The sequence below is a fragment of the Canis lupus genome, chromosome 30 (assembly GCF_003254725.2).
Source record: "Canis lupus dingo isolate Sandy chromosome 30, ASM325472v2, whole genome shotgun sequence".
Classification (NCBI taxonomy): Eukaryota; Metazoa; Chordata; class Mammalia; order Carnivora; family Canidae; genus Canis; species Canis lupus.
The window spans coordinates 8,657,463-8,679,689 of record NC_064272.1 but is presented as its reverse complement, the minus strand read 5'-3'; the positions used below and the strand labels follow the sequence as shown (position 1 = coordinate 8,679,689).

General features: G+C 39.7%; 1 protein-coding gene across 1 annotated transcript in view; it reads right to left on the bottom strand.

Annotated features, from left to right (window-relative positions):
* The window catches only part of RTF1 (RTF1 homolog, Paf1/RNA polymerase II complex component), a 56,748-nt gene that overhangs the window by 8,457 nt on the left and 26,064 nt on the right, over window positions 1-22,227 (bottom strand). The window contains exons 3-8 of the mRNA XM_025473124.3: window positions 18,571-18,718; window positions 17,355-17,559; window positions 9,075-9,189; window positions 8,274-8,385; window positions 1,328-1,463; window positions 436-613 (exon numbers count right to left, since the gene is read on the bottom strand). Of these exons, the coding sequence (XP_025328909.3) occupies window positions 436-613; window positions 1,328-1,463; window positions 8,274-8,385; window positions 9,075-9,189; window positions 17,355-17,559; window positions 18,571-18,718 (894 nt within the window). The remainder of the gene's footprint in view (window positions 1-435; window positions 614-1,327; window positions 1,464-8,273; window positions 8,386-9,074; window positions 9,190-17,354; window positions 17,560-18,570; window positions 18,719-22,227) is intronic.

The following is a 22,227-nucleotide window of genomic DNA, read 5'->3' as shown; positions in this document are numbered from 1 at the left end:
CCTTTAAGTTGGAGGGTGGTTCTTCGTGTTTTTGTGTTTGTTTTTAAACCTCAATGTAATTCTGTTTTAGAAGTCACTTACTATGTAACATGGAAAATTTTCATTTATTTTTCATGAACGAAAAAGCTTCCAGATTATGTAACTCCCAATGAATACTCCCTAAATGTCTCCCTTCTCGCTTTTATATGAAAGGAAAATAAAGAAAGTTATTGTATGTCCAAGCCCCCTCCACTGGGCTCCAAAGAGTCTCTGGCAGCAGGTCATGCATGATCTCTGGTTACCTCGGTGTCATTATTCTACAGGCATTTCAATTAGAGTCTATTTTCCCATCAAATAGTAGCAGAAAAGTGACAGACTTATTCAGCAGTTCCTATTCCCAGTTGAGAATCATTATATTTAAAACATGGACAATTGTCCATGGAAAGAAACACCAACCCGGTAAACTGGTTTGCTGTTGTGGTTTCCAATGCCAATCCGTACAAAACATCCTGTGACCGTTTTAGCAAAGAAGGGCATGTGACACCAACGCTCTAGCTTATGCCGTGATAATCGAACCCGATTCAATTCCTCGGGTAAGGAGACTGGTTGTGATTTGGGAGGGATCTCTTCTTTCCTGTGAGGAATAAAGGGCAATGGGAAAAGTGTTCCTCATAAAAACAGATCAAGGGGTGCCTGGATGGCTCAGTCTGTTAAGTGTCTGACTCTTGATTTCAGCTCAGGTCATGATTTCAGGGTTGTAAGATAGAGCCCCATGTTGGGCTCCATGCTGGGCATGGAGCCTGTTTAAGATTCTCTTTCTCCTTCTGCTTCTCCTCTCCTCACCCGCCACCCTCCCCCTGCATGTGCTCTCTGTCTTTCTGGGAAAAAAAACACATCAGATCAAGATACATAAATACTACCAAGTTCTTAAAACTTAACTCAACCAAACTACACATGATTAACCATAGGAGAAAGAAATGAAGCCACAGAAGAAGTGGTAACAGCATCCTGCTCTTAACCAGTAGTATGAACTGTCTTCAATGAAGCTGTCATTCTAGATAACCTATCAGAATAAGAAAACTAATGGAAGCTCCAGGCCAGTCTGAGGGTGACACAAAGTCAGTTTTTACCTGCCAGGCCTGGACAAAATGTCCAGGAGTGGAGGCTGGGAGCCAAAGGTAGGAGCATATGTTTGGGCTGATGTGTTGGGGAACTCAGCTCTGCAATTCAGGGTACTGAACCAAATCAAAGTTCACCATCCAAACAAGAACATTTTGAAAACTACACTAAGTTTCTCCCCAAAGAGCCCACTTATTCTGACTACTAGACCAAAATATACACAGCTTACTCCTCTTCTTCATCAGATGACGATGTTCGGGATGAGCGGTCTGACTTTTCACTGGACTTGTCATCCTCTTCCTCTTCCTCATCATCGGAGTACACCTCACTGGTTTTTAATGGCTGTTTTTTAGCAAGGAGTTCAGCTAAAAAATAAAGGGGAACGTTTACCCACATTATCTCAATAAGAAACAGAAACATCTTTCATCCTTGAAAAAGAACTGGGATATGGGAAGGGACTTAACAGACAGCCCCATCCTCTCTAGATTGCACTGTGATTACTTGGGCTACATACAGGACCCAGTTAAACCAGAGTTAAAAACATCTAGGCACCAAATGTCAAGCTTCAGGGTGCCTGGGTGTCTGAGTCAATTAAGTGTCTGCCTTTGGCTCTGGTCATGACCTCAGGGTCCTGGGATCAAGCTCCAATTTGGGCTCCCAGTTCAGTGTGGGCGTCTGCTTCTCCCTCTGCCCTTCCTCTCACGCATATTCTCTCTCCCTCAAATAAATAAGAAAATTAAAAAAAAAAGTCAATGGGGATCCCTGGGTGGCTCAGCGGTTTGGCACCTGCCTTCAGCCCAGGGAGTGATCCTGGAGTCCCAGGATCGAGTCCCACATCCGGCTCCCTGCATGGGGCCTACTTCTCCCTCTGCCTGTGTCTCTGCTTCTCTCTGTGTGTGTCTCTCATGAATAAATAAATAAAATCTTAAAAAAAAAAAAAAAAAAGTCAAGCTTCAATATACCAAAAAAAAAAAAAAAGGGCCAGGCAGCCCGGGTGGCTCAGCGGTTTAGCACCCCCTTCAGCCCAGGGTGTGATCCTGGAGGCCTGGGATCAAGTCCCATGTCGGGATCCCTGCATGGAGCCTGCTTCTGCCTGTTTCTGTGCCTCTCTCTGTCTCTCATGAATAAATAAATAAAATCTTAAAAAAAAAAATGGCTGGAAGTTTATTGCTAAGTGGGCAGAAAGGGTCAACAACTCTACTGAGAGTTTTCTTTATTATACTCAAGATGCCTAAAGACAGGCAAGAAAGATGGACAAAAATTTTGTGGTATCTTCAGAAGGTCTCAGAGAAAAACTTTATTTTCAATTTAAGGTACTATTTGTAATAACAGAGACTGAAAACAACTCAAATGTTTGCACAGGGGAGTGGCTGAATCACCTCTAGTACACCCACCAAACAGACTACTCTGCAGCTACAGAAAAGGAATGAGGGGCACCTGGGTGGTGCAGTCACTTGAGTGTCCAACTCCTGATTTTGATTTTTTTAAAAGATTTTATTTATTTATTCATGAGAGACACACAGAGAGAGGCAGAGACACAGGCAGAGGGAGAAGCAGGCTCCTCGTGGGGCACCCTATGTGGGACTTGATCCCAGGACCCTGGGATCATGACCTGAGCTAAAGGCAGATGCTCAACCACTGATCCAACCACGTATCCCTGGTTTTGATTTTTGACTCAGGTCATGATCTCACAGTTATGGGATAGAGCCCTGCGTTGGGCTCTGTACTCAGTGAGAGTCTGCTTCAGATTCTCTCTCCTTCTCCCTCCCACTCTCTCTAATAAATACATACATAAAATTTTTATTAAAAAAAAAGGAATGAGCTAATATATTATATCCTGAGTTAGAAAATGTTTCTTAGAGAGGCAGTCAGTAAATATTTTAGGCTTGTGCTTGATGTTACCATTTCAACTACCCAATTTTGCTGCTGGAGATAAAAAGCAGCTACAGACAATTATTTTTTTTTTTTTTTTTTTTTTTTTTTTTTTTTTTTTTTTAAATTTTTATTTATTTTATGATAGTCACACAGAGAAAGAGAGAGAGAGCAGAGACACAGGCAGAGGGAGAAGCAGGCTCCATGCACCGGGAGCCCGATGTGGGATTCGATCCCAGGTCTCCAGGATCGCGCCCTGGGTCAAAGGCAGGTGCCAAACCGCTGCGCCACCCAGGGATCCCAGCTACAGACAATTATGAAACAAAAGGGCACTGCTTCTTTCCAATAAAATTCTATTTACAAAAACAGTGTAGGTAGTCTAGTCTATTAAATATATATATTTAAGTAAGCTCTATACCCAATGTGGGGCTTGAACTCACAACCCTGAGATCAAGAGTTGCATGCTCTCCTGACTGAGCTAGCCAGGCACCCCTGGAACCTCATTATTTCATATAATCGTGAAACAAAATAATAATAAAAAGTCACCTCTATATATCACAAGAAAAATGAAATAAAGTATTCAACTAATGGCACAATCACACAATAGGAACTGTAACAAGGGACTTTAAAATATAGTCATTCAAAACATAGATACATGTATCAATGAAACAGAAAGCCCAGAAAGAAACCCTTGCATATATGGTCAGATGATTTTCAGCAAGAGTGTCAAGCAAGAGTGTCACTTTCAGCAAGAGTGTCACCACTAATGGGCGAAATGACAGTCTTTTCAAAAGTGGTGCCAGGAAAACTGGATATATCATGTGGGGAAAAAAAAGTTAGACCCTTATTCTAATTTATGAATCAAAGACCTAACTGTGGGGTACCTGGGTGGCTCAGTTGGTTAAGTGTCCAACTCTTGATTTTGGCTCAGGTCATGATCTCAGGGTTCTGAGATCATAGGGCTCCAACTAAGGATTTTCTCTTTCCCTCTGCCTCTCCCCAGCTTCTCTCTCTAAAAACCAAACCAAACCAACAAAACTAAAAAAACAAAGACCTAAATGTAAGAGCTAAAAATATAAGACTTATTTTTTTTTTTAAAGGTTTTATTTATTCACTCATGAGAGACACAGAGAGAGAGAGAGAGAGAGAGAGAGAGAGAGAGGCAGAGACACAGGCAGAGGGAGAAGCAGGCTCCATGCAGGGAGACCGACGCGGGACTCGATCCTGGATCTCCAGGATCACACACTGGGTCGAGGGAAGGCGCTAAACCACTGAGCCAGCCAGGCGTCCTAAAATATAACACTCTTAGAAGAAAACATAGTGGAAATGCTTCATGACCCTGGATTTGGCAATGATTTCTTGGATATGACACCAAAAACAGAAGCAAAAAAAAGAAAAGTCTTTTTTAAAATAGATTTTAATTATTTATTCATGAGAGACACAGAGAGAGAGGCAGAGACACAAACAGAGGGAGAAGTGGGGCTGCTCACAGGAAGCCTGATGCGGGACTTGATCCCCAGACCTGGGATCATGCCTGAGCCAAAGGCAGATGCTCAACTGCTGAGCCACCCACGCATCCCAAAAAAAGAAAAATAATTAAGGTAAATTGCACTTCATCAAAATTAAAAACTTTTATGCACCAAAAGGATACTATCAAGAGTGAAAAGGAATCTATAGAATGGAAGAAAATATTTACAAATCACATATCTGATGAGGGATTAATACTCAAAATATTTGAAGAACTTACAATCCAACAGAAAACAAAGAATTTGTTTAAAAAATGGGCAAAAGACTTGAAGAGACATTTCGCCAAAGAAAGATACCCTAATTGTCACTAAGCACATGACAAGAGGCTCAACACTACAATCATTAGGAAAATACAAATCAAAACGATAATGAAATACCACTTCATACTCACTAAGATGGCTATAATCAGAAAGACAATAAGTCTTGGTAAAGATGTGGAAAAAGTGCAACTTTATATTTTGCTGGTGGGAATGCAAAATGGTAAAGCCTCTTTTGAAACAGCCTGGCAGTTTCTCAAAAGGTCAAACATGGAGCTACCATATGCTTCAACAATTTCACTCCTAAGTAAATACTCAAGAGAAATGAAAACATATGTCTACCCAACAACTTATACACAAATGCTCACAGCAGCATTATCTATAATGGTCAAAAAGTAGAAATAACCTGAATGTTTATCAGCTGGTGAATGGATAAACAAAATATGTATATCCATTAATGAACTGATATACATTGCAACATGAATAAATCTAGGAAATATTATGCTAAGAAAAAAAGATTATATATTATATGATTCCAATTATATGAAATGTCCAAACAGGCAATTCTATAGAGATAGAAAGTCAATTAGAGGTTGCCTAAGACTGGTGAAGGATAGATCTGAGGGGTGGTGATGGCTAAGGGATATGAGTTTCTTTCTGGACTAATGCAACATTCCAGATTTATTGTTTTATCTCACAGCTTTGTGAATATACTAAAAGCCACTGCCTTATACACTTCATTTTTTTAAAGATTTATTTATTTATTTATTCGTGATAGAGAGAGAGAAAGAGAGAGAGAGAGAGGCAGAGACACAAGAGGAAGGAGAAGCAGGCCCCATGCAGGAAGCCCGACATGGGACTCGATCCCGGGACTCCAGGATCGTGCCCTGGGCCAAAGGCAGGCACTAAACCGCTGAGCCACCCAGGGATCCCCGCCTTATACACTTTAAATGAGTAAGCAGCATGTTGTCTTTGTTTTAGCTCAAAAATCTTTGCATTCTGATTCTGAAATGGACTTATCAATATGAAGCTCCTAAGGATAAAATTTATCCTTAAAAAAAATCCTAGCTTTGTGTACTGGAAGGCTTAGAACTAATAGCCAACACAGTAGCATGAGCCCTCCTTATGTTTAGACTTTAATAACAGTTTTCAATGAAAAGACTCCTTAGAGAAATGGCTAATTCCAAGTTCAGAAAGCAAGGAAGCTACTGAGGATTGCTGGAGCCTCACATCAAAAGGACTTAGGCTACCAGTAATTGAAGATGGGACAATTTGAGAGTCAGTAATAACTGCAATGGATTAAAATACACAGAAGGATGTTTAAATCCTTAAGTTCACAAAGATATTCAAGATAAGCGAACAGAGGCGCCTGGGTGGCTCAGTCAGTTAAGTGTCTGTCTTCAGCTCAGGTCATGATCTCAGGGTCCTGGGATCAAGCCCCACGTCAGGCTCCCTGCTCAGCAGGAGTCTGCTTATCCCTACCCTCCAACTTGTGCTTTCTCTCTCACATGCTCTCAAACAAATAAAATCTTAAAACACATTTGGAAGCTAAGGTACTAACTCATTCTTTTGAAAATTAGTATATAAAAGGAAAAAAAAATCCAGCATTTACTCTTCCTTTCTTATACAAAGTATACCTGATAACTTAATAGCTGATGAGAAGTTTCTCTTTATAAAAGTAGACAGGATAATAAATGAAGAAAGATTAGAATATCACCATTTTGCAACTCATAATGCATTAAATGATCTAGGTAATGATTATCAATGACTGCTGGGATAGAACTTTTTACTATTATCCAATTCTTCATCCTTCTCTGTATCCACACCCTTTGCTATGTGACTTGGTAGTCTTCCCAGCTATTTATGATGGGCTTGTCACGTGATTTGCTTTAGCCAATGGAATATGCACAGACCTGACACTGTTTCTGCCAATGTCAAGTCTGGGCCTCAAGAGGCATCTTATGGTTCTGCTTGCCACTATTACATTCTGCCATCATCATGAGAGGAATGTGCCCTAGGTATACTGGTCTGAGGAGGGTGAGTGATAGGTGTAACAGACCTGGTCCCAATCTGCAGCCTGGAGACAATCCCAGCTAATTTGAATATGAGGCAACCCTCTGCTGAACAGCAGATGTATGAGCAGGAACAAGTGAATATTTCAGTTTGTAGCAGTCTTTTTTTTTTTAAGAATTTATTTATTTATTTATTCATGAGAGATGCAGAGAGAAGAGACATAGGCAGAGGGAGAAGAAGGCTCCTTGTGGGGAGCCCAATGTGGTGGGACTTAATCCTAGAACCCTGGGATAATGCAAAGGCAGATGTTCAACAACTGAGCCACCCAGGTGCCCCTGGAGCAGTCTTTTAGTTCACATTATTGTGGTAAAAGCTAAGTGACAGAGCTAATAATATCACAAAATGAGAGCCACAGATATGTGTCTCCTGATGGAAGTAATACCATCATCTACAACTTAGCCTTCTCCTCCAAACAAAAGCCAAAACAGAAGACAAAGCGAATTTATTTATTTATTTATTTTTTTTTTTTTAATTTTTTTTTTTTAAGATTTTATTTATTTATTTATTCATGAAAGACTGAGAGACAGAGAGAGAGAGAGCGCCAGAGACAAAGGCAGAGGGAGAAGCAGGCTCCATGCACCGGGAGCCCGATGTGGGATTCGATCCCGGGTCTCCAGGATCGCGCCCTGGGCCAAAGGCAGGCGCTAAACCGCTGCGCCACCCAGGGATCCCGAAAGCGAATTTATTTAATTCTCTAGTTCTAACTACAAATTATAAGAAATTCAAGAGACTAGAGCAACACATTTAACACTTCCAATGGGATGTACCTAGTATCTGACTAATTGCAGGAGATTCAAGAGTCTACAGAAACACATTCAACATCTCCAATAGGATGCACTCAGTATCTGAGAAACTATAGGATGAATGACCTACTTTCTTCAAAATAAGCTGCAAGAGGGAAAAAGAGATCAATAGGAAACCCTATACAGATAAAGTAACTTCAGGGACATACTGACAAATCACAACGTGTGGATATTTTTAAGACCTTGATTCAAAAACCAAATTAGCATAGTTTAATCACATAACAACTAGAGAAATTTGAACACTGAGTAGATATTTGATAATCTTAAGAAAATTACTGTTATGATTTTTTAGATGTGATAATAATATTGTAGTTATGTTTAAAACAAGAGTCCTTATCTTTTAAAGACAAATATGGAAATATTTATGGTTAAAATACAAAGATGCTGTAATTTATGTCAAAATAACCCGATCAAAGAGGGGAATACAGATTTAACAAGATTGGTTATGAGTTGATTGTTGAGGCTCAATGATGGGTTCATGGAGGTTCATTATACCATTCTCTGTATGTGTTTGAAATTTCCCATAATCAAGAGCTTAAAAAAAAAAAAAAGCTGATAAAAGGGGGGAAAACATAAATGGGCATCAGAAAGTCAAATCCTATAATCACAGACACAAAGTAGATACTACATTTTCCCCACTGACCTGTTCTGTTCTTCCGTTTTTCTCGCTCTGCTTTTAGCTCCTCCATGGCTTGAGATTTCTTATCTAGTTTCTCATCCCGTTTGGAACGCCGTTCCTTGTTGTGGGATGTTACCTGGGAAGGAAAAATATGTAGGATGGCTCTTTTCAATAACTGCCAATGACAACATTCTCTATACCTAACAATCAATTCAGTTTTCCAGTGTGAATCTTTGTGGGGTACAAAAATGGAAACTTGTTTAAGGGAAGAGAGCATCCTCTAGTGGACAAAGAGGATAGCATAAAGCCAGCCCCTGCTCTTACCTGCCTAATAAACAGAAAACCTAAGAATTACAGGAATAAACACTTTCTGGAAGACACCCTAGACATGGCTAATATTTGTTGATATTTTCAACAAGCCTTGTGTGATGAACGCAGAGATGACTAATTTTTGCAGCTACATTTATGACCGAGTCCAGGATGACACACACCTGAATAAACCTCATAACCAATCCAGCTACCTGGGACAGGATATTTATCAACTTTCCCTTAAGGAATGCTCACACACCAGTGAGCTGTTTTTTTAAAAGCAGATTTGAGTGAAGAATTTCTAAGGAATTAAACAGCCTGGCTAATGGTGAAATGTTATGAACAGAGGTTAATGAACCTGCAAGATAAAGACAGCATGTCTTGTACTAACTGAACTAGGTTGATTAATATAAAACTATCTTTTTATAAAAAAAATTAAATCTTTTACATAAACACACACACTCAAAATTGAGGTTTATTTTTTTTTTTGATAACAAGGATCACTGAATTTCCTACCTGAGATTCTTGAATCTGTGTCAGCTTTTTCTTTTCCTGCTCCTCTTCTTGCTTTTTCTTCTTTTCTTTCTTTTCTTTCTTTTTGGCTGTTTTTAGTTTTTTCCTGATTTCAAATCTGGTTAAAAGATATTTTTTTTTGGTTTTTAGGTGGCAATGAAGTATTTACAAAAACTAATTTCTATTAGATAGGATAAAGGAAGTAAGTAGGGGGGAGGAAAAATAAGCAAGGGGGAGGAGTTAAACATCTTGGTTTCCTGCAAGAAACTCCAACGTACCTTTTTTTTTTTTTTTAAGATTTACTTTATTTATTCATGCGAGACAGAGTCAGAAAGAGAGGCAGAGACACAGACAGAGGGAGAAGTAGGCTCCATGCAGGGAGCCTGACGTGGGACTCGATCCCGCGTCTCCAGGATCACACCCTGGGCCAAAGGCAGTGCTAAACCGCTGAGCCACCTGAGCTGCCTGAAACTCCAATGTACCTTATAAAAATATTAAAAATATTGAACATAAGTACATCAAAAATACTTGAAAGCATTAAGTTGGAACAGACTTAAAATGAGAAAACATTCTGGATATTGGTGTATCCTGTTGGTTAACACACAGCTCTTCTTCAACCTTCACATAACAAGAAAATAGATGGTTTCTGAATTAACTGCAATGATGTTCCATTAGATACAGAATGAAACCACAGACAGCCACTGGCACACTTTTTAAAAAAGATTTATTTATTTATTTTAAAGATTTTATTTATTTATTCATAAGAGACAGAGAGAGAGAGAGAGGCAGAGACATAGGCAGAGGGAGAAGCAGGGAGCCCGATGTGGGACTCGATCCCGGGACTCCAGTATCACGCCCTGAACTGAAGCCAGACGCTTAACCACTGAGCTACCCAGGTGTCCCGAGATTTATTTATTTTAGAGAGACAGAGAGAGAGCAGGGGATTGGGGCAGAGGGAGAGAGAATCCCCAGTGGACTCCACACCGAGGTTGGAGCCAACTTGGGTCTCAATCTCACAACCCTGAGATCACGACCTAAGTCGAAACCAAGAGTTTCACCACCCAGATGCCCCCACTGTCACCTTTTTAAGGTGGTCAGGACAAACACTGTATCTTAAAAACACCACTCTTGGGATGCTTGGCTGGCTCAGTTGGTGAAGCATGTAATTCCTGATCTCCAGGTTCTGAGTTCAAGCGCCACACTGGGTATAGAGATTACTTAAAAATAAAATCTTAAAACAAAAATAAAAACAACAAAAAATCACTCTCCATCTTTCTTCATGAGGAAAAATGCCTGCCCTCTTCCCCAAACTCCACACCAGCAAACATAATGAACAAATATGTAGTGAATACACTATTCTCTTCAACAAATGCAATCTAGGGACATCTGGGTGTCTCAGCGATTGAGCATCTGCCTTTGGCTCTGGGTGTGATCCTGGAGTTCTGGGATTGAGTCCCATATTGGGCTTCCTGCATGGAATGGAGCCTGCTTCTCCCTCTATGTCTCTACTTCTCTATGTCTCTCATGAATAAATAAATAAAATCTTTAAAACAACAACAACAACAACCCACCACACATAACAACATATTCCTAAATAACTAATGGGTCAAAGAAAAATCATAAGGGAGGGGATCCCTGGGTGGCGCAGCGGTTTGGCGCCTGCCTTTGGCCCAGGGCGCAATCCTGGAGTCCCGGGATTGAGTCCCACGTCGGGCTCCCGGTGCATGAAGCCTGCTTTTCCCTCTGCCTGTGTCTCTGCCTCTCTCTCTCTCTCATAAATAAATAAAAATTAAAAAAAAATCATAAGGGAAATTAGAAAACAATTTGAGGACTGAAAATACACACACAACATAATAAAACTTTTAGGATGTAGTTAAGGCAGTGCCAAGAGGGAAATATATAGCTCTAAATGCCTATATTAAAAAAAAGAAGATAGGGGTTGCTGACCGGCTGGTTGAGTTTGGTAGAGCATGGGACTCTTGATCTTGGGATTGTGAGTTCGAATCCCATGCCGGACACAGAGCTTATTTTAAAAAAAATATTTCAAACCAGTAACTTTACCTCTACCTGAACAGAGTGGAAAACTAAATGTAAAGCAAGCAGAAAAAAAAAAAAAAAAGAATTAATAAAAATTAGAGCAGGAATTAATGAAAACATGGAATAGGAAAACAATCATCAATGGAACCAGAAGTTGCTTCTTCAGAAAGATAACAAAATTGACAAACCTCTGTCTAAATTGGCCAAGAAAAAAATGATAGAACATTCAAATTACTAAAATCAGGTATGAAAGAAGAGACATCACTATCAACCTTACAGAAATAAAAAATATATCATAAGGGAACACTATGAACAACTATATGGCAACAAACTAGGTAATTTGGACAGAATGGGAAAAATCTCTAGAAAGCCACAAACCGGGCAGCCCGGGTGGCTCAGCGGTTTAGCGCTGCCTTCAGCCCAGGGTGTGATCCTGGAGTCCCAGTATCAAGTCCCATGTCGGGCTCCCTTCATGGAGCCTGCTTCTCCCTCTGCCTGTGTCTGTGCCTCTCTCCCTCTGCGTCTCTCATTTTAAATAAAATCTTAAAAAAAAAAAAAAAAAAAAAAAAAAGCCACAAACCACCAAAGCTGACTCAAGAAAAAAGAGAAAAATCTAGATAGACCTGTAATAAGACACTGAAATAGTAACTTTAAAACTTCCCCAAAAGAAAAGCTTATGCCCACATGGCTTCCCTGGAAAATTCTCCTAAACATTCAAAAAAGAACATCAGGGATCCCTGGGTGGCGCAGCAGTTTGGCGCCTGCCTTTGGCCCAGGGCACGATCCTGGAGAGCCGGGATCGAATCCCACATCGGGCTCCCGGTGCATGGAGCCTGCTTCTCCCTCTGCCTGTGTCTCTGCCTCTCTCTCTCTCTCTGTGTGTGTGTGTGACTATCATAAATAAATAAAAATTGAAAAAAAAATAAAAAAAAAGAACATCAATTCTTCCCAAATTCTTTCAAAAAAGAGAAGAAACACTTCTCAAATCATTCTATGAGTCTATTTTTTTTAATTATTTTTTTTATTTTTATTTATTTATGATAGTCACACACAGAGAGAGAGAGAGAGGCAGAGACATAGGCAGAGGGAGAGGCAGGCTCCATGCACCGGAAGCCCGACGTGGGATTCGATCCTGGGTCTCCAGGATCACGCCCTGGGCCAAAGGCAGGTGCTAAACTGCTGCGCCACCAAGGGATCCCCTATGAGTCTATTTTTATCCTGATACCAAACCAGACAATAACATTACAAGAGAAGTATAGGTCAATATCTCATGAATACTGACATAAAACTCAGCAAAATAGTAGCAAATTAAGTCCAGCAACTTATAAAAAGTATGATATACTATGACCAAGTATAGAATTTATCTCAGATATGCAAGGTTGGCTCAACGTAAGAAAGTCAATCACTGTAATATACCTTTTATTGATAAAGTACAAAAATACCATGACTATCTCAACAGACCCAGAACAAGCATTTGACAAAATCCAACACGTATCTTGATAAAAACTCTCAAAAAACTGGGGGATCCCGGGGTGGATCAGCGGTTTGGCGCCTGCCTTTGGCTCAGGGCGTGATCCTGGAGACCTGAGATGAGGTCCCACATCGGGCTCCCTGCATGGAGCCTGCTTCTCCCTTTACCTGTGTCTGCCTGTCTCTCTCTCTGTCTTTCATAAATGAATAAATTTAAAAAATAAAAAAATAAAAACTCTCAAAAAACTAAGAATAGAAAAGAACTTCCTCAAATAGATAAAAGGTTATCTATGAAAAAACCATAGCTGGGGGATCCCTGGGTGGCTCAGCGGTTTAGCGCCTGCCTTTGGCCCATGGCACAATCCTGGAGACCCCGGATCGAGTCCCATGTCAGGCTACCGGCATGGAGCCTGCTTCTTCCTCTGCCTGTGTTTCTGCCTCTCTCTCTCTCTCTCTCTCTCTCATGAATAAATAAATAAATAAATCTTTAAAAAACAAAACAAAACAAATTAAACCATAGCTAACATAATACTTGATGAAACACTGAATGCCTTTAAAAAATAGAAAGGAACCAGTAAAATTTATCTTTTTTTGTAGCTCACATGATCTTATGTATAGAAAATATGTATTTTTAAAGATTTTATTTATTTATTCATGAGACACAAAGAGAGAGAGAGGGAGGCAGAGACACAGGCAGAGGGAGAAGCAGGCTCCACGTAGGGAGCCCGACGTGGGACTTGATCCAGAGTCTCCAGGATCACACCCTGGGCAGAAGGTGGTGCTAAACCACTTAGCCACCCAGGCTGCCCTACATATAGAAAATCTGAAAGAATCTACTAAAAGCTATTAAAACTAATAAATGAGCTCACCAGGGTTGGAGGGGACAGGATCAATATACAACAATTAATTGTATTTCTATATACTTACAATGAGCAATCTGAAAATGAAACAAAGAAAACATCAATTTGTAATAGTACGAAAAGAATAAAATATTTAGGAATAAATTTACAGGTGCTAGCCTTTTACACCCAAAACTGTAAAACAGTATTTAAAGATATTAAAGAGTATCTAAATAAGTAGAAAGATAGTTCATAGATTGAAAGACTTAATATTGTTAAGGTGGCAACGCTCCCAAATTTGATCCACAGATTCAACACAATTTCTATAAAAATCCCAACTGCTTCTTTTGCTTTTGCAGGGAAAGCTGATACTACAATTCATATGGAAATGTAACAGGCCCCATATAGCCAAAACAATCTTGAAAAAAAAAATTGGAGGACTTGCACTTTCCAAGAACTGACTACAAAACTACTGTTAACAAAACTGTGTAAGACAGACACAGAGATAAATGGAAATGATCTCAAAATAGACCAGTGATCTAAAACTATAAGACTCTTACAAGAAAACATAGGGGTAAATCTTCATGACTTTGAATTTGGCAATATTCTTAGATATGACATTAAAAGTTTCAACAAGAAAGGAAAAAAATAAATTGTACTTCATCAAAATTAAATGTTTTTGTGTACCAAACAATACTAGCAAGAGAGTGAAAAAAATAAAACCCACAGAACTGGAGAAAATATTTGTAAGTCATTTATATAAGGGTCTGATAAGCAGACTATAGGACAGCCTGGGTGGCTCAGCAGTTTAGTGCTGCCTTCAGCCCAGGGCATGATCCTGGAGTCCCAGGATCGAGTCCCATGTTGGGCTCCCTGCATGGAGCCTGCTTATCCCTCTGCCTGTGTCTCTGCCTCTCTCTCTTTCTCATGAATAAATAAATAAAATCTTTAAAAAAAAGGAGACTATACAAAGAACTCTTACCACACAACAGCAAAAAAAAAAACCAGTTAAGAAATGGGTTAAGGACTTGAACAGACGTTTCTTCAAAGATAGATAAATGGCCAACAAAGATATCATAAGATGCTTATCATCATTAGCAATAGGAAAATAAAAATAAAGACCACAATGAAATACTACTTTACGTAACCAGGGTAGATATTATCAAAATGAGGGGAAAATAAGAGGTGTTGGCAAGGATGTGGAGATATCTATACTGCTGGTAGATAAGCAAATCATGCAGCTGCTGTGAATGACAGTTTGATGGTTTCTCAAAAATTAAACATAAAATTATCAAATGACCCAGCAATTCCACTCTTAGATCTATATCCAAAGGAACTGAAAATAGATACTCAAACACATATTTGTATATGAATGTTCATAGTAGCAATATACACAGTAGCAAAAGGTGGAAACAACCCAAATGTCAATCAACAGATGAATGGATAAACAAAATATGGTATATACATACAAAGAAATATTATTGAGCCATAAAAAGGAACGAAGTACTGATATGCTATGTGGATGAACTTCAAAAAATATGCCAAGTGAAAGAAGCCAATCACAAAAGACTACATGTTGTATGATTCCATTTACACAAGATGTCCAGAAATAGGCAAATCTGTAGGGACAGAAACTAGATTAGTGGTTGCCTAGGGCTGGGAGGCTTGAGAGGAAAGAGAGAAATGACTAGTAGTGATACAGGATTTCTTTCCAAGGGTGATAAAAATGTTTTGAAATTGTGAGAAACAGCTTTGTGAATATATAATGGCCACTGAATTGTACACTTTAAACAGGTGGATTATTGTATACAAAATATATCTCAATAAAATTATTAAATGAGATCCATATAAAGATTTTTTATTTATTGATTGATTGGCTCCACACCCAGTATGGAGCCCAATACAGGGCTTGAACTCAACACTCTGAGATCAAGACCCAAACTGAGCTCAAGAGTCCATGCTTAACTGACTCAGCCACCAAGGAGCTCCTATAAAGACTTTTATTAAGTGAATAGGAAAAAGTTTCTGAGTTACTATAATGTGCTGCCTTACAGCTAAACAAATGAACTACAAAAAAGTACCAATTTTCTGTGAATGGCTCTGAACTTCTGTTTTAAGTTATCATCCCTGTAAACATTTCTCTAGTCACTGAAAAAAGTCACTGACTCAGCCAACTGTCTCATTAGTATGAGGTGAAAACAATAAAACCCAAGTCTGATATGAGCCACCCATTATTCTCTAGCTACTCTGGGATTTTATCATAGGGCCCTACTGGCCTTATACAAGAATCTCATTAGTTCACCACAGTCCAGAAATACAAATTTTAAGCCATCTCTAACCACCAGGCAACACCAGCACAGTTTCTTCAGTCCTGTTTGTTCCAACACAGGTAACCTTAAAAGTATTTATAATCAAAACAAATGTTTACTAGTTGCTGCTGACTGAAAGCTAAATATTCTTGTCCAGGGTAACTTACTACATACTTAATACGGTCTCCAAAAGGAACAAACAGGTTCCCCAGATGAAATGCAACTAACTGCAGTCAGAGAAAATTCTATTTTTCTTTCATGGTATTAGGTAGGTAGAAAAGGCTCCTAGTTCTGAGGACTCTTATTTCTAGAAACAGAAAATATATTTATTTTTACTCTGAAATTCTGTTATAAGGAAAAATTTTGGCCATTTAAATATGGCAAAAGTAATTCAGGAAATACTGAAGTAGATTTTGACTATCAAAAGACAATTTAAGGGGATGCCTGGGTGGCGCAGCCTTTGGGTGCCTGCCTTCAGCTCAGGTCATGATCCCGAGATTCGGGATCGAATCCCGCACTGGGGTCTCTGTTAGGAGCCTGCTTCTCCCTCTGCCTGTGTCTTTGCCTCTCTCTTTCTCTCTCAGAGTGTGTCTCTCATGAGTAAATAAATAAATCTTTAAAAAAAAAAAAGACAATTTAAGGGCAGCCCAGGTGGCTCAGTGGTTTAGCGTCGCCTTTGGCCCAGGGCATAATCCTGGAGACCGGGGATCGAATCCCATGTCGGGCTCCCTGTATGGAGCCTGCTTCTCCCTCTGCCTGTGTCTCTGCCTGTGTGTGTGTGTGTGTGTGTGTGTGTGTGTGTATTCTCATGAATAAATAAAATCTTAAAAAAAAGACAATTTAAGGGGCACCTGGGTGGCTCAGTTGGTTGAGCATCTGCCTTTGGTTTGGGTCATGATCCCTGGATCCTGGGATTGAGCCTTATGTTGGGCTCCCTGCTCAGCAGAAGAGTCTGCTTCTTCCTCTCCCTCTGCTCCTGCTTATGTGCTCTCTCTCTCTCTGTCTCTCAAATAAATAAAATCTTTTTTTTAAGATTTTATTTTATTATTTATTCATGAGAGACAGAGAGAGGAAGGGGGGGGGGAGAGAGAGAGAGAGAGAGAGAGAGAGAGAGAGAGAGAGAGGCAGAGACACAGGCAGAGGGAGAAGCAGGCTCCATGCAGGGGGCCTGATGTGGGACTCGATCCCCAGTCTCCAGGATCATGCCCTGGGCTGAAGGCGGCGCTAGACCGCTGAGCCACCCAGGGATGTCCCCCACCCCCTTTTTTTTTTTTTTTTTTTTTTAATTTTATTTATTTATGATAGTCACATAGAGAGAGAGAGAGAGGCAGAGACACAGGCAGAGGGAGAAGCAGGCTCCATGCACCGGGAGCCCGACGTGGGATTCGATCCCGGGTCTCCAGGATCGCGCCCTGGGCCAAAGGCAGGCGCCAAACCGCTGCGCCACCCAGGGATCCCCCCACCCCTTTTTTTAAAAGGCAATTTAACATTTGAGTTAAAAAAAAAAAAAAAAACCACCATGCTGGAAGAATAGTCAGATACCTCAGAAACTATTAGAAGTTCTAGGTTTTGAATTCTGGGAAGACAGGGCTCCAAATGTGAATTTTATTAAGGAATTACAACCTTACCTTTTTTTCAACACCTCCCTCTTTTCTATGCGGTTGAACAGTTCTTGCTCTCTTTCTTTCTCTGTCATCTGCTCCAGACGGGCTCTGTCTTCCTCATCACCCATGAGGTCTTCTCCATAGCCATCATGGAATTCTTCATCTTCTGAGGAAGAATCTGAATCTGAACTGGAGGAGGAGCTGTTGCTGTCAGAATCTGATACTTCACCTACAACAAGGCCCAAACACAAGATTAGGCTATGCTACAGAAGACTGAAGCCATAGAGATGACCCTACAGGGTTGATAATCATTACCCCTATGCCCCTCCCCCCACCTTATTAAACTAAGCTCTATGCCCAATGCAGGGCCTGAACTCACAACCCTGAGATCAAGATCTGAGCTGAGATCAAGAATCAGATGCTCAACCAAATGAGCCATCGAGGCACTCCTAAGACTCATAATTGTTAAGTAAATTAATTATTACCATAATGGTTAAAAAATGGTGATTTTCAAACATTTCTTGTATACTTATTAGTTGACATTTAAAAAATTCAATGTTTTAATGAGTCATTACAACGACTGGTGAATTCTCAAGGAAACTGGATCCTTACAGGATAAAGGGTGATGGAAAAGGCAGTATACATTACAAATGAGTATTAAGTTAAACTAGCAATTTAGTAAGAACTCTGCTTGATTCAGTTTGAGCTAACATTCACAGACGTGCTTAAAAACAGGTTTGGCCAATTCTATAAAGGCCAGTTTGTACATAAATGTTATTTCTTAAAAGATATGTTAAGTTTATCATTCTAGTCCTGGAACAAGTCCAATTTTATCTTAGTGTTAGCAAAAATTCTGGAGCTGATTTCAAAATAAGAATATATATATATATATATATATATATATTTTACTGAGTTGTGTATCTGTTTCGAGGATTTTCCTCCTCAGCCAGACCATGCATAAGTAACCAAGAGAAAGGGTAAAGTGAGTTGAGGCTCTAATGAAGGGACTCTTCATGGATGGGCTCCAGAGGCCTCACTAGCCCTTTGGAATTATATATTTTTCTTGCTTCATTTAGATTCTCAAAGGACCCATGACCACTGAAAAGGTTATGGACCACTGCAATAAAGATGGAGGCCATGCTGTAATTCAGGCCCATGCCCACCTCACCCCATCTCTGACTCTGTAGCTTCAACCTGACAAGAATGGGAGTTCACCCCAGGTCTGGGCCACTGGGCTCACCTTCCTCAGGGGCTGAGCTCTCAGCAGAACTGTCTTTATCCGAACTGCCTGAGGAGGCAGTTTTGTTGGCTTGTTTCTTCATGGTTCCTTTCTTCTCTATTTTTCTGGCCTTTCCTTTCTTCTTATTTTTATTGCTCCCAAATGTCCACTACAAGGAGAAAAGAAGAAAGAAAACTGAAACAGGGATTTTATTGGGAAAAGCTGGAAAAGTCAAGAGTTGAGTCCCTGATATTCATCAAAATGATTATGAGTCTTTACTGCTTTCAAACCAAAATAAAAATACTTTATATGAAGAAAGATATGGATTTTTGAAACCTTGGTTAAAACTTCCTAACTTAAAAACAAAACAAAACAAAACAAAACAAAACAAAAAAAAAACAAAAAAAAAAACTTCCTAACTTTCAGTTTGCAATTTCTTAGAGACAGTAAATAGATAATGGATATAATCAACATAAAATTTAAATAATGTACTTTTCATCACAATGGAAAAACATATGAACCTTATGGCAAATCAACTGAGCTAATTAACTCAGTTGGTACAGAACACAGCTTCTAATGTTTCCTGGGGGCAGAGAGGGCAGTAATTGCTAGGGGTTGGTGTATCTGGATTTCATCACACAGAAGACAGTTTAGTTTTGGGGTGGGTCCCAGGAAGGCAGGGAATAAAGCTTGGTAGCAGGAGAAAACTGTAGAAAGCATAGGGGGAGAAGGATGAAGGTCAATTCCTGGCATGGATGGTAGCACTGGTACCAACTGCATGGAAGCAGAGTGTAAACAAGATTATTAAATAGATATACATGTGTATCTCTCTTTTTTTTTTCTTCAAGATTTTATTTATTTATTCATGAGGGACACACAGAGAGAGAGAGAGAGAGGCACAGACACAGGCAGAGGGAGAAGCAGGCTCCACGCAGGGAGCCCAACGTGGGACTCAATCCTGGGTCTCCAGGGTCACACCCTGGGCCGAAGGTGGCGCCAAACCGCTAAGCCACCCGGGCTGCCCTCTTTCTTTTTTTAACCTGCATATTTAACACTACAATATAATGTTTAAATTGGATCATGAACAGGAGATACTATGTCTAAACATAAGGAGCTTGCAATTTGGGTTAACAAATAATAGGCAGGCAATACATAGTCACCTCAAGGCCAGTAACATTGTCTCTATCAAGCACTTTAATTATAAAAATGAAAGACTATATATGATTGTTTTAAAAATTCACAAAAACTATTTGGTTATAATGGGGTGCCTGCATGGGCAGTATCTTCATGGGGCAGTATCTGACTCTTGGTTTCAGTTCTGGTCACAATCTCAGGGTCGTGAGATCAAGCGCAGTGTTGTGCTCCACACTCAACACGGAGTCTGCTTAAGACTCTCTCCACCTCTTCTTCTGCCCCTCCTCCTCCTCCTCAAATAAATAAACAAATCTTTGGGGGGGGGGAAAGGCTGTTAAATTCTATTTGGTTATTTGAACCACACCTCCTTTGATATTTTAACTCATCAATTTTAGGAGGATGATTTTAGGTGAAAAATACTTGATTTTAGGTGAAAAATACATTACATACATTACTTGGGAGCTTTATTACATACCTTACTTGGGAGCTTTATTTTATGTACTACAAAAAAATCATCTTCATTTTTTCAGCATCACATTGAATTATAGATCTGGTATTAACAGAAACTTTCTACATCTACTATTTAACAAAAATACAAAGTCTTTGCTTCTTGTATAATGTGATCATAAATTAATTTCCTACCTCAATAGTTAAGATCAGAAGTAAACTTATTTTGGAGGGTTTTGAGGGTGGTAGAGGAATAGCTCTGGCAGGGTTTTCATCTTAGAAATGTTCCTTATGAGCTATTCTTAAGAGCCCTTAAGGGTCTGCCAGAATAAAATATTGAAAAATCAAAGGATTAAAGTCCTTTTCACATTTTAATTTACTTTATTTTTAAAAAAGATTTATTTGAGAGAGAGAAAGAGAGAATGCACAGCGTGTGCATGTGTAAGCAGAAGGGACAGAGAGAAGGGAGATAAGCAGACTCCCTGCTGAGCTCCATTCCAGGACCCTGGGGATCCTGACCTGAGCCCAAGGCAGACACTTAACTCCTTAACTGACTAAGCCACCCAGGCACCCTTAGTTATTTTTCCTGTGTGTGTGTGTGTGTGTGTGTGTGTGTGTGTGTGTGTTTTAAGATTTTATATATTTATTCATGAGAGAGAGAGAGAGAGAGGCACGCAGACACAGGCAGAGAGAGAAGCAGGCTCCATGCAGGGAGACCGATGGGGGACCTGATCCCAGGTCTCCAGGATCACGCCCTGGGCCAAAGGCGGCGCTAAACCGCTGAGCTACCTGGGCTGCCCGAACCCTTGGTTATTTTAATTGCCACTTATTTTTGTACTTAAGAGTCAGGAAGAAGGGAAAAGTGGAAAAAAAAAAAAAAAAAAGGTCACATGTTTTAGAATGATATATTAAATGAGTGAATAGTAACTTTTTTTTTTATAAGTGAATTTACCTCTCAAACTAAACATTTCAACACCTAGATCATTATTTAGGAATCCCAATGCTTCTCCTCTAAAGCCTACTTTTCAACCATATCAAACTTTAATCACTCAAGGAAGGTAATTTTTAGGTTAGTTTGAAAAAATCCAAAAGAGGCCAAAAGGTTCAATTTCTTTGTCAACTGAGCTAAAATGTATCAACTTCCTGTGCTGACAATACACATATTTCCACAGGCAATAATGTATAAAACACCCTTTGCACTGGCTTTGGTTATAAGAAACAGCACAACTACAAACATAATAAGGAGTCAATATTTATTGGCTGGTTATTAAACCTCTTCCAAACAGGTGTTTTCTTGGCCCTTTGTACTTCTACCAATGGGAATGTGAAGAGGCCAAGAGGGTAAAGGTCAAGCTACCAGTGTCACATGTGTGTTAAGAGTGGCTAGGTCTATTTCTGTCTACAGATTTATGTTTATCATGTGCAACAGAGCCAATTCTGAACTCCCTAGAAGAAGAAAAACTGTGTTCACGAGAGCAAAAAAGACAAATATCAAATCAAGTCCCACAAGTGATTTGAATTCAGGAGGTGTCAGGAAGCACTTTATCCTTCTATCCTCTATCTGCTTCAATCTGCCACTGCTTGAGCTTAGCAACTATCACTCATGTGTAGTCTATGATGTTTATCCCTTGGGGTAAAAGGAGGAAAGATAACAGTAAAAATAGAAGAAAATAAAATGTTTTGACTTAAAAAGGGTTTTCCTGGTTAAATCTGAGTGTGGGAATGGACTCTCATTTTTTTCCTTCCAACAATCTCAAAAGAAATGAGACAATAAAGTGACCTCATCTTCCATGACCCGGACTCAATAGAGTCTGTCATGCCCCTGGTAAACAACCAGCTTCACTTATATGTGACAGGGTTTTGGGGGAATTATAATAATGTATGTGACTTCAGTTTTTTTTTTTTTATTCCCCGCTCCCCCCCTCCCCCATATGTGACTTTATTTTAAAAAATACTAAATTCTTGGGACACATGGGTGGCTTAGTCAGTTAAGGGACTGACTTGATTTGGTCTCATGTCATCATCTCAGGGTTGTGAGATTGAGCCCTACAGTGGGCTCCAATCGGCTCCTTGCTCAGTGAGGAGTCTACTAGAGAT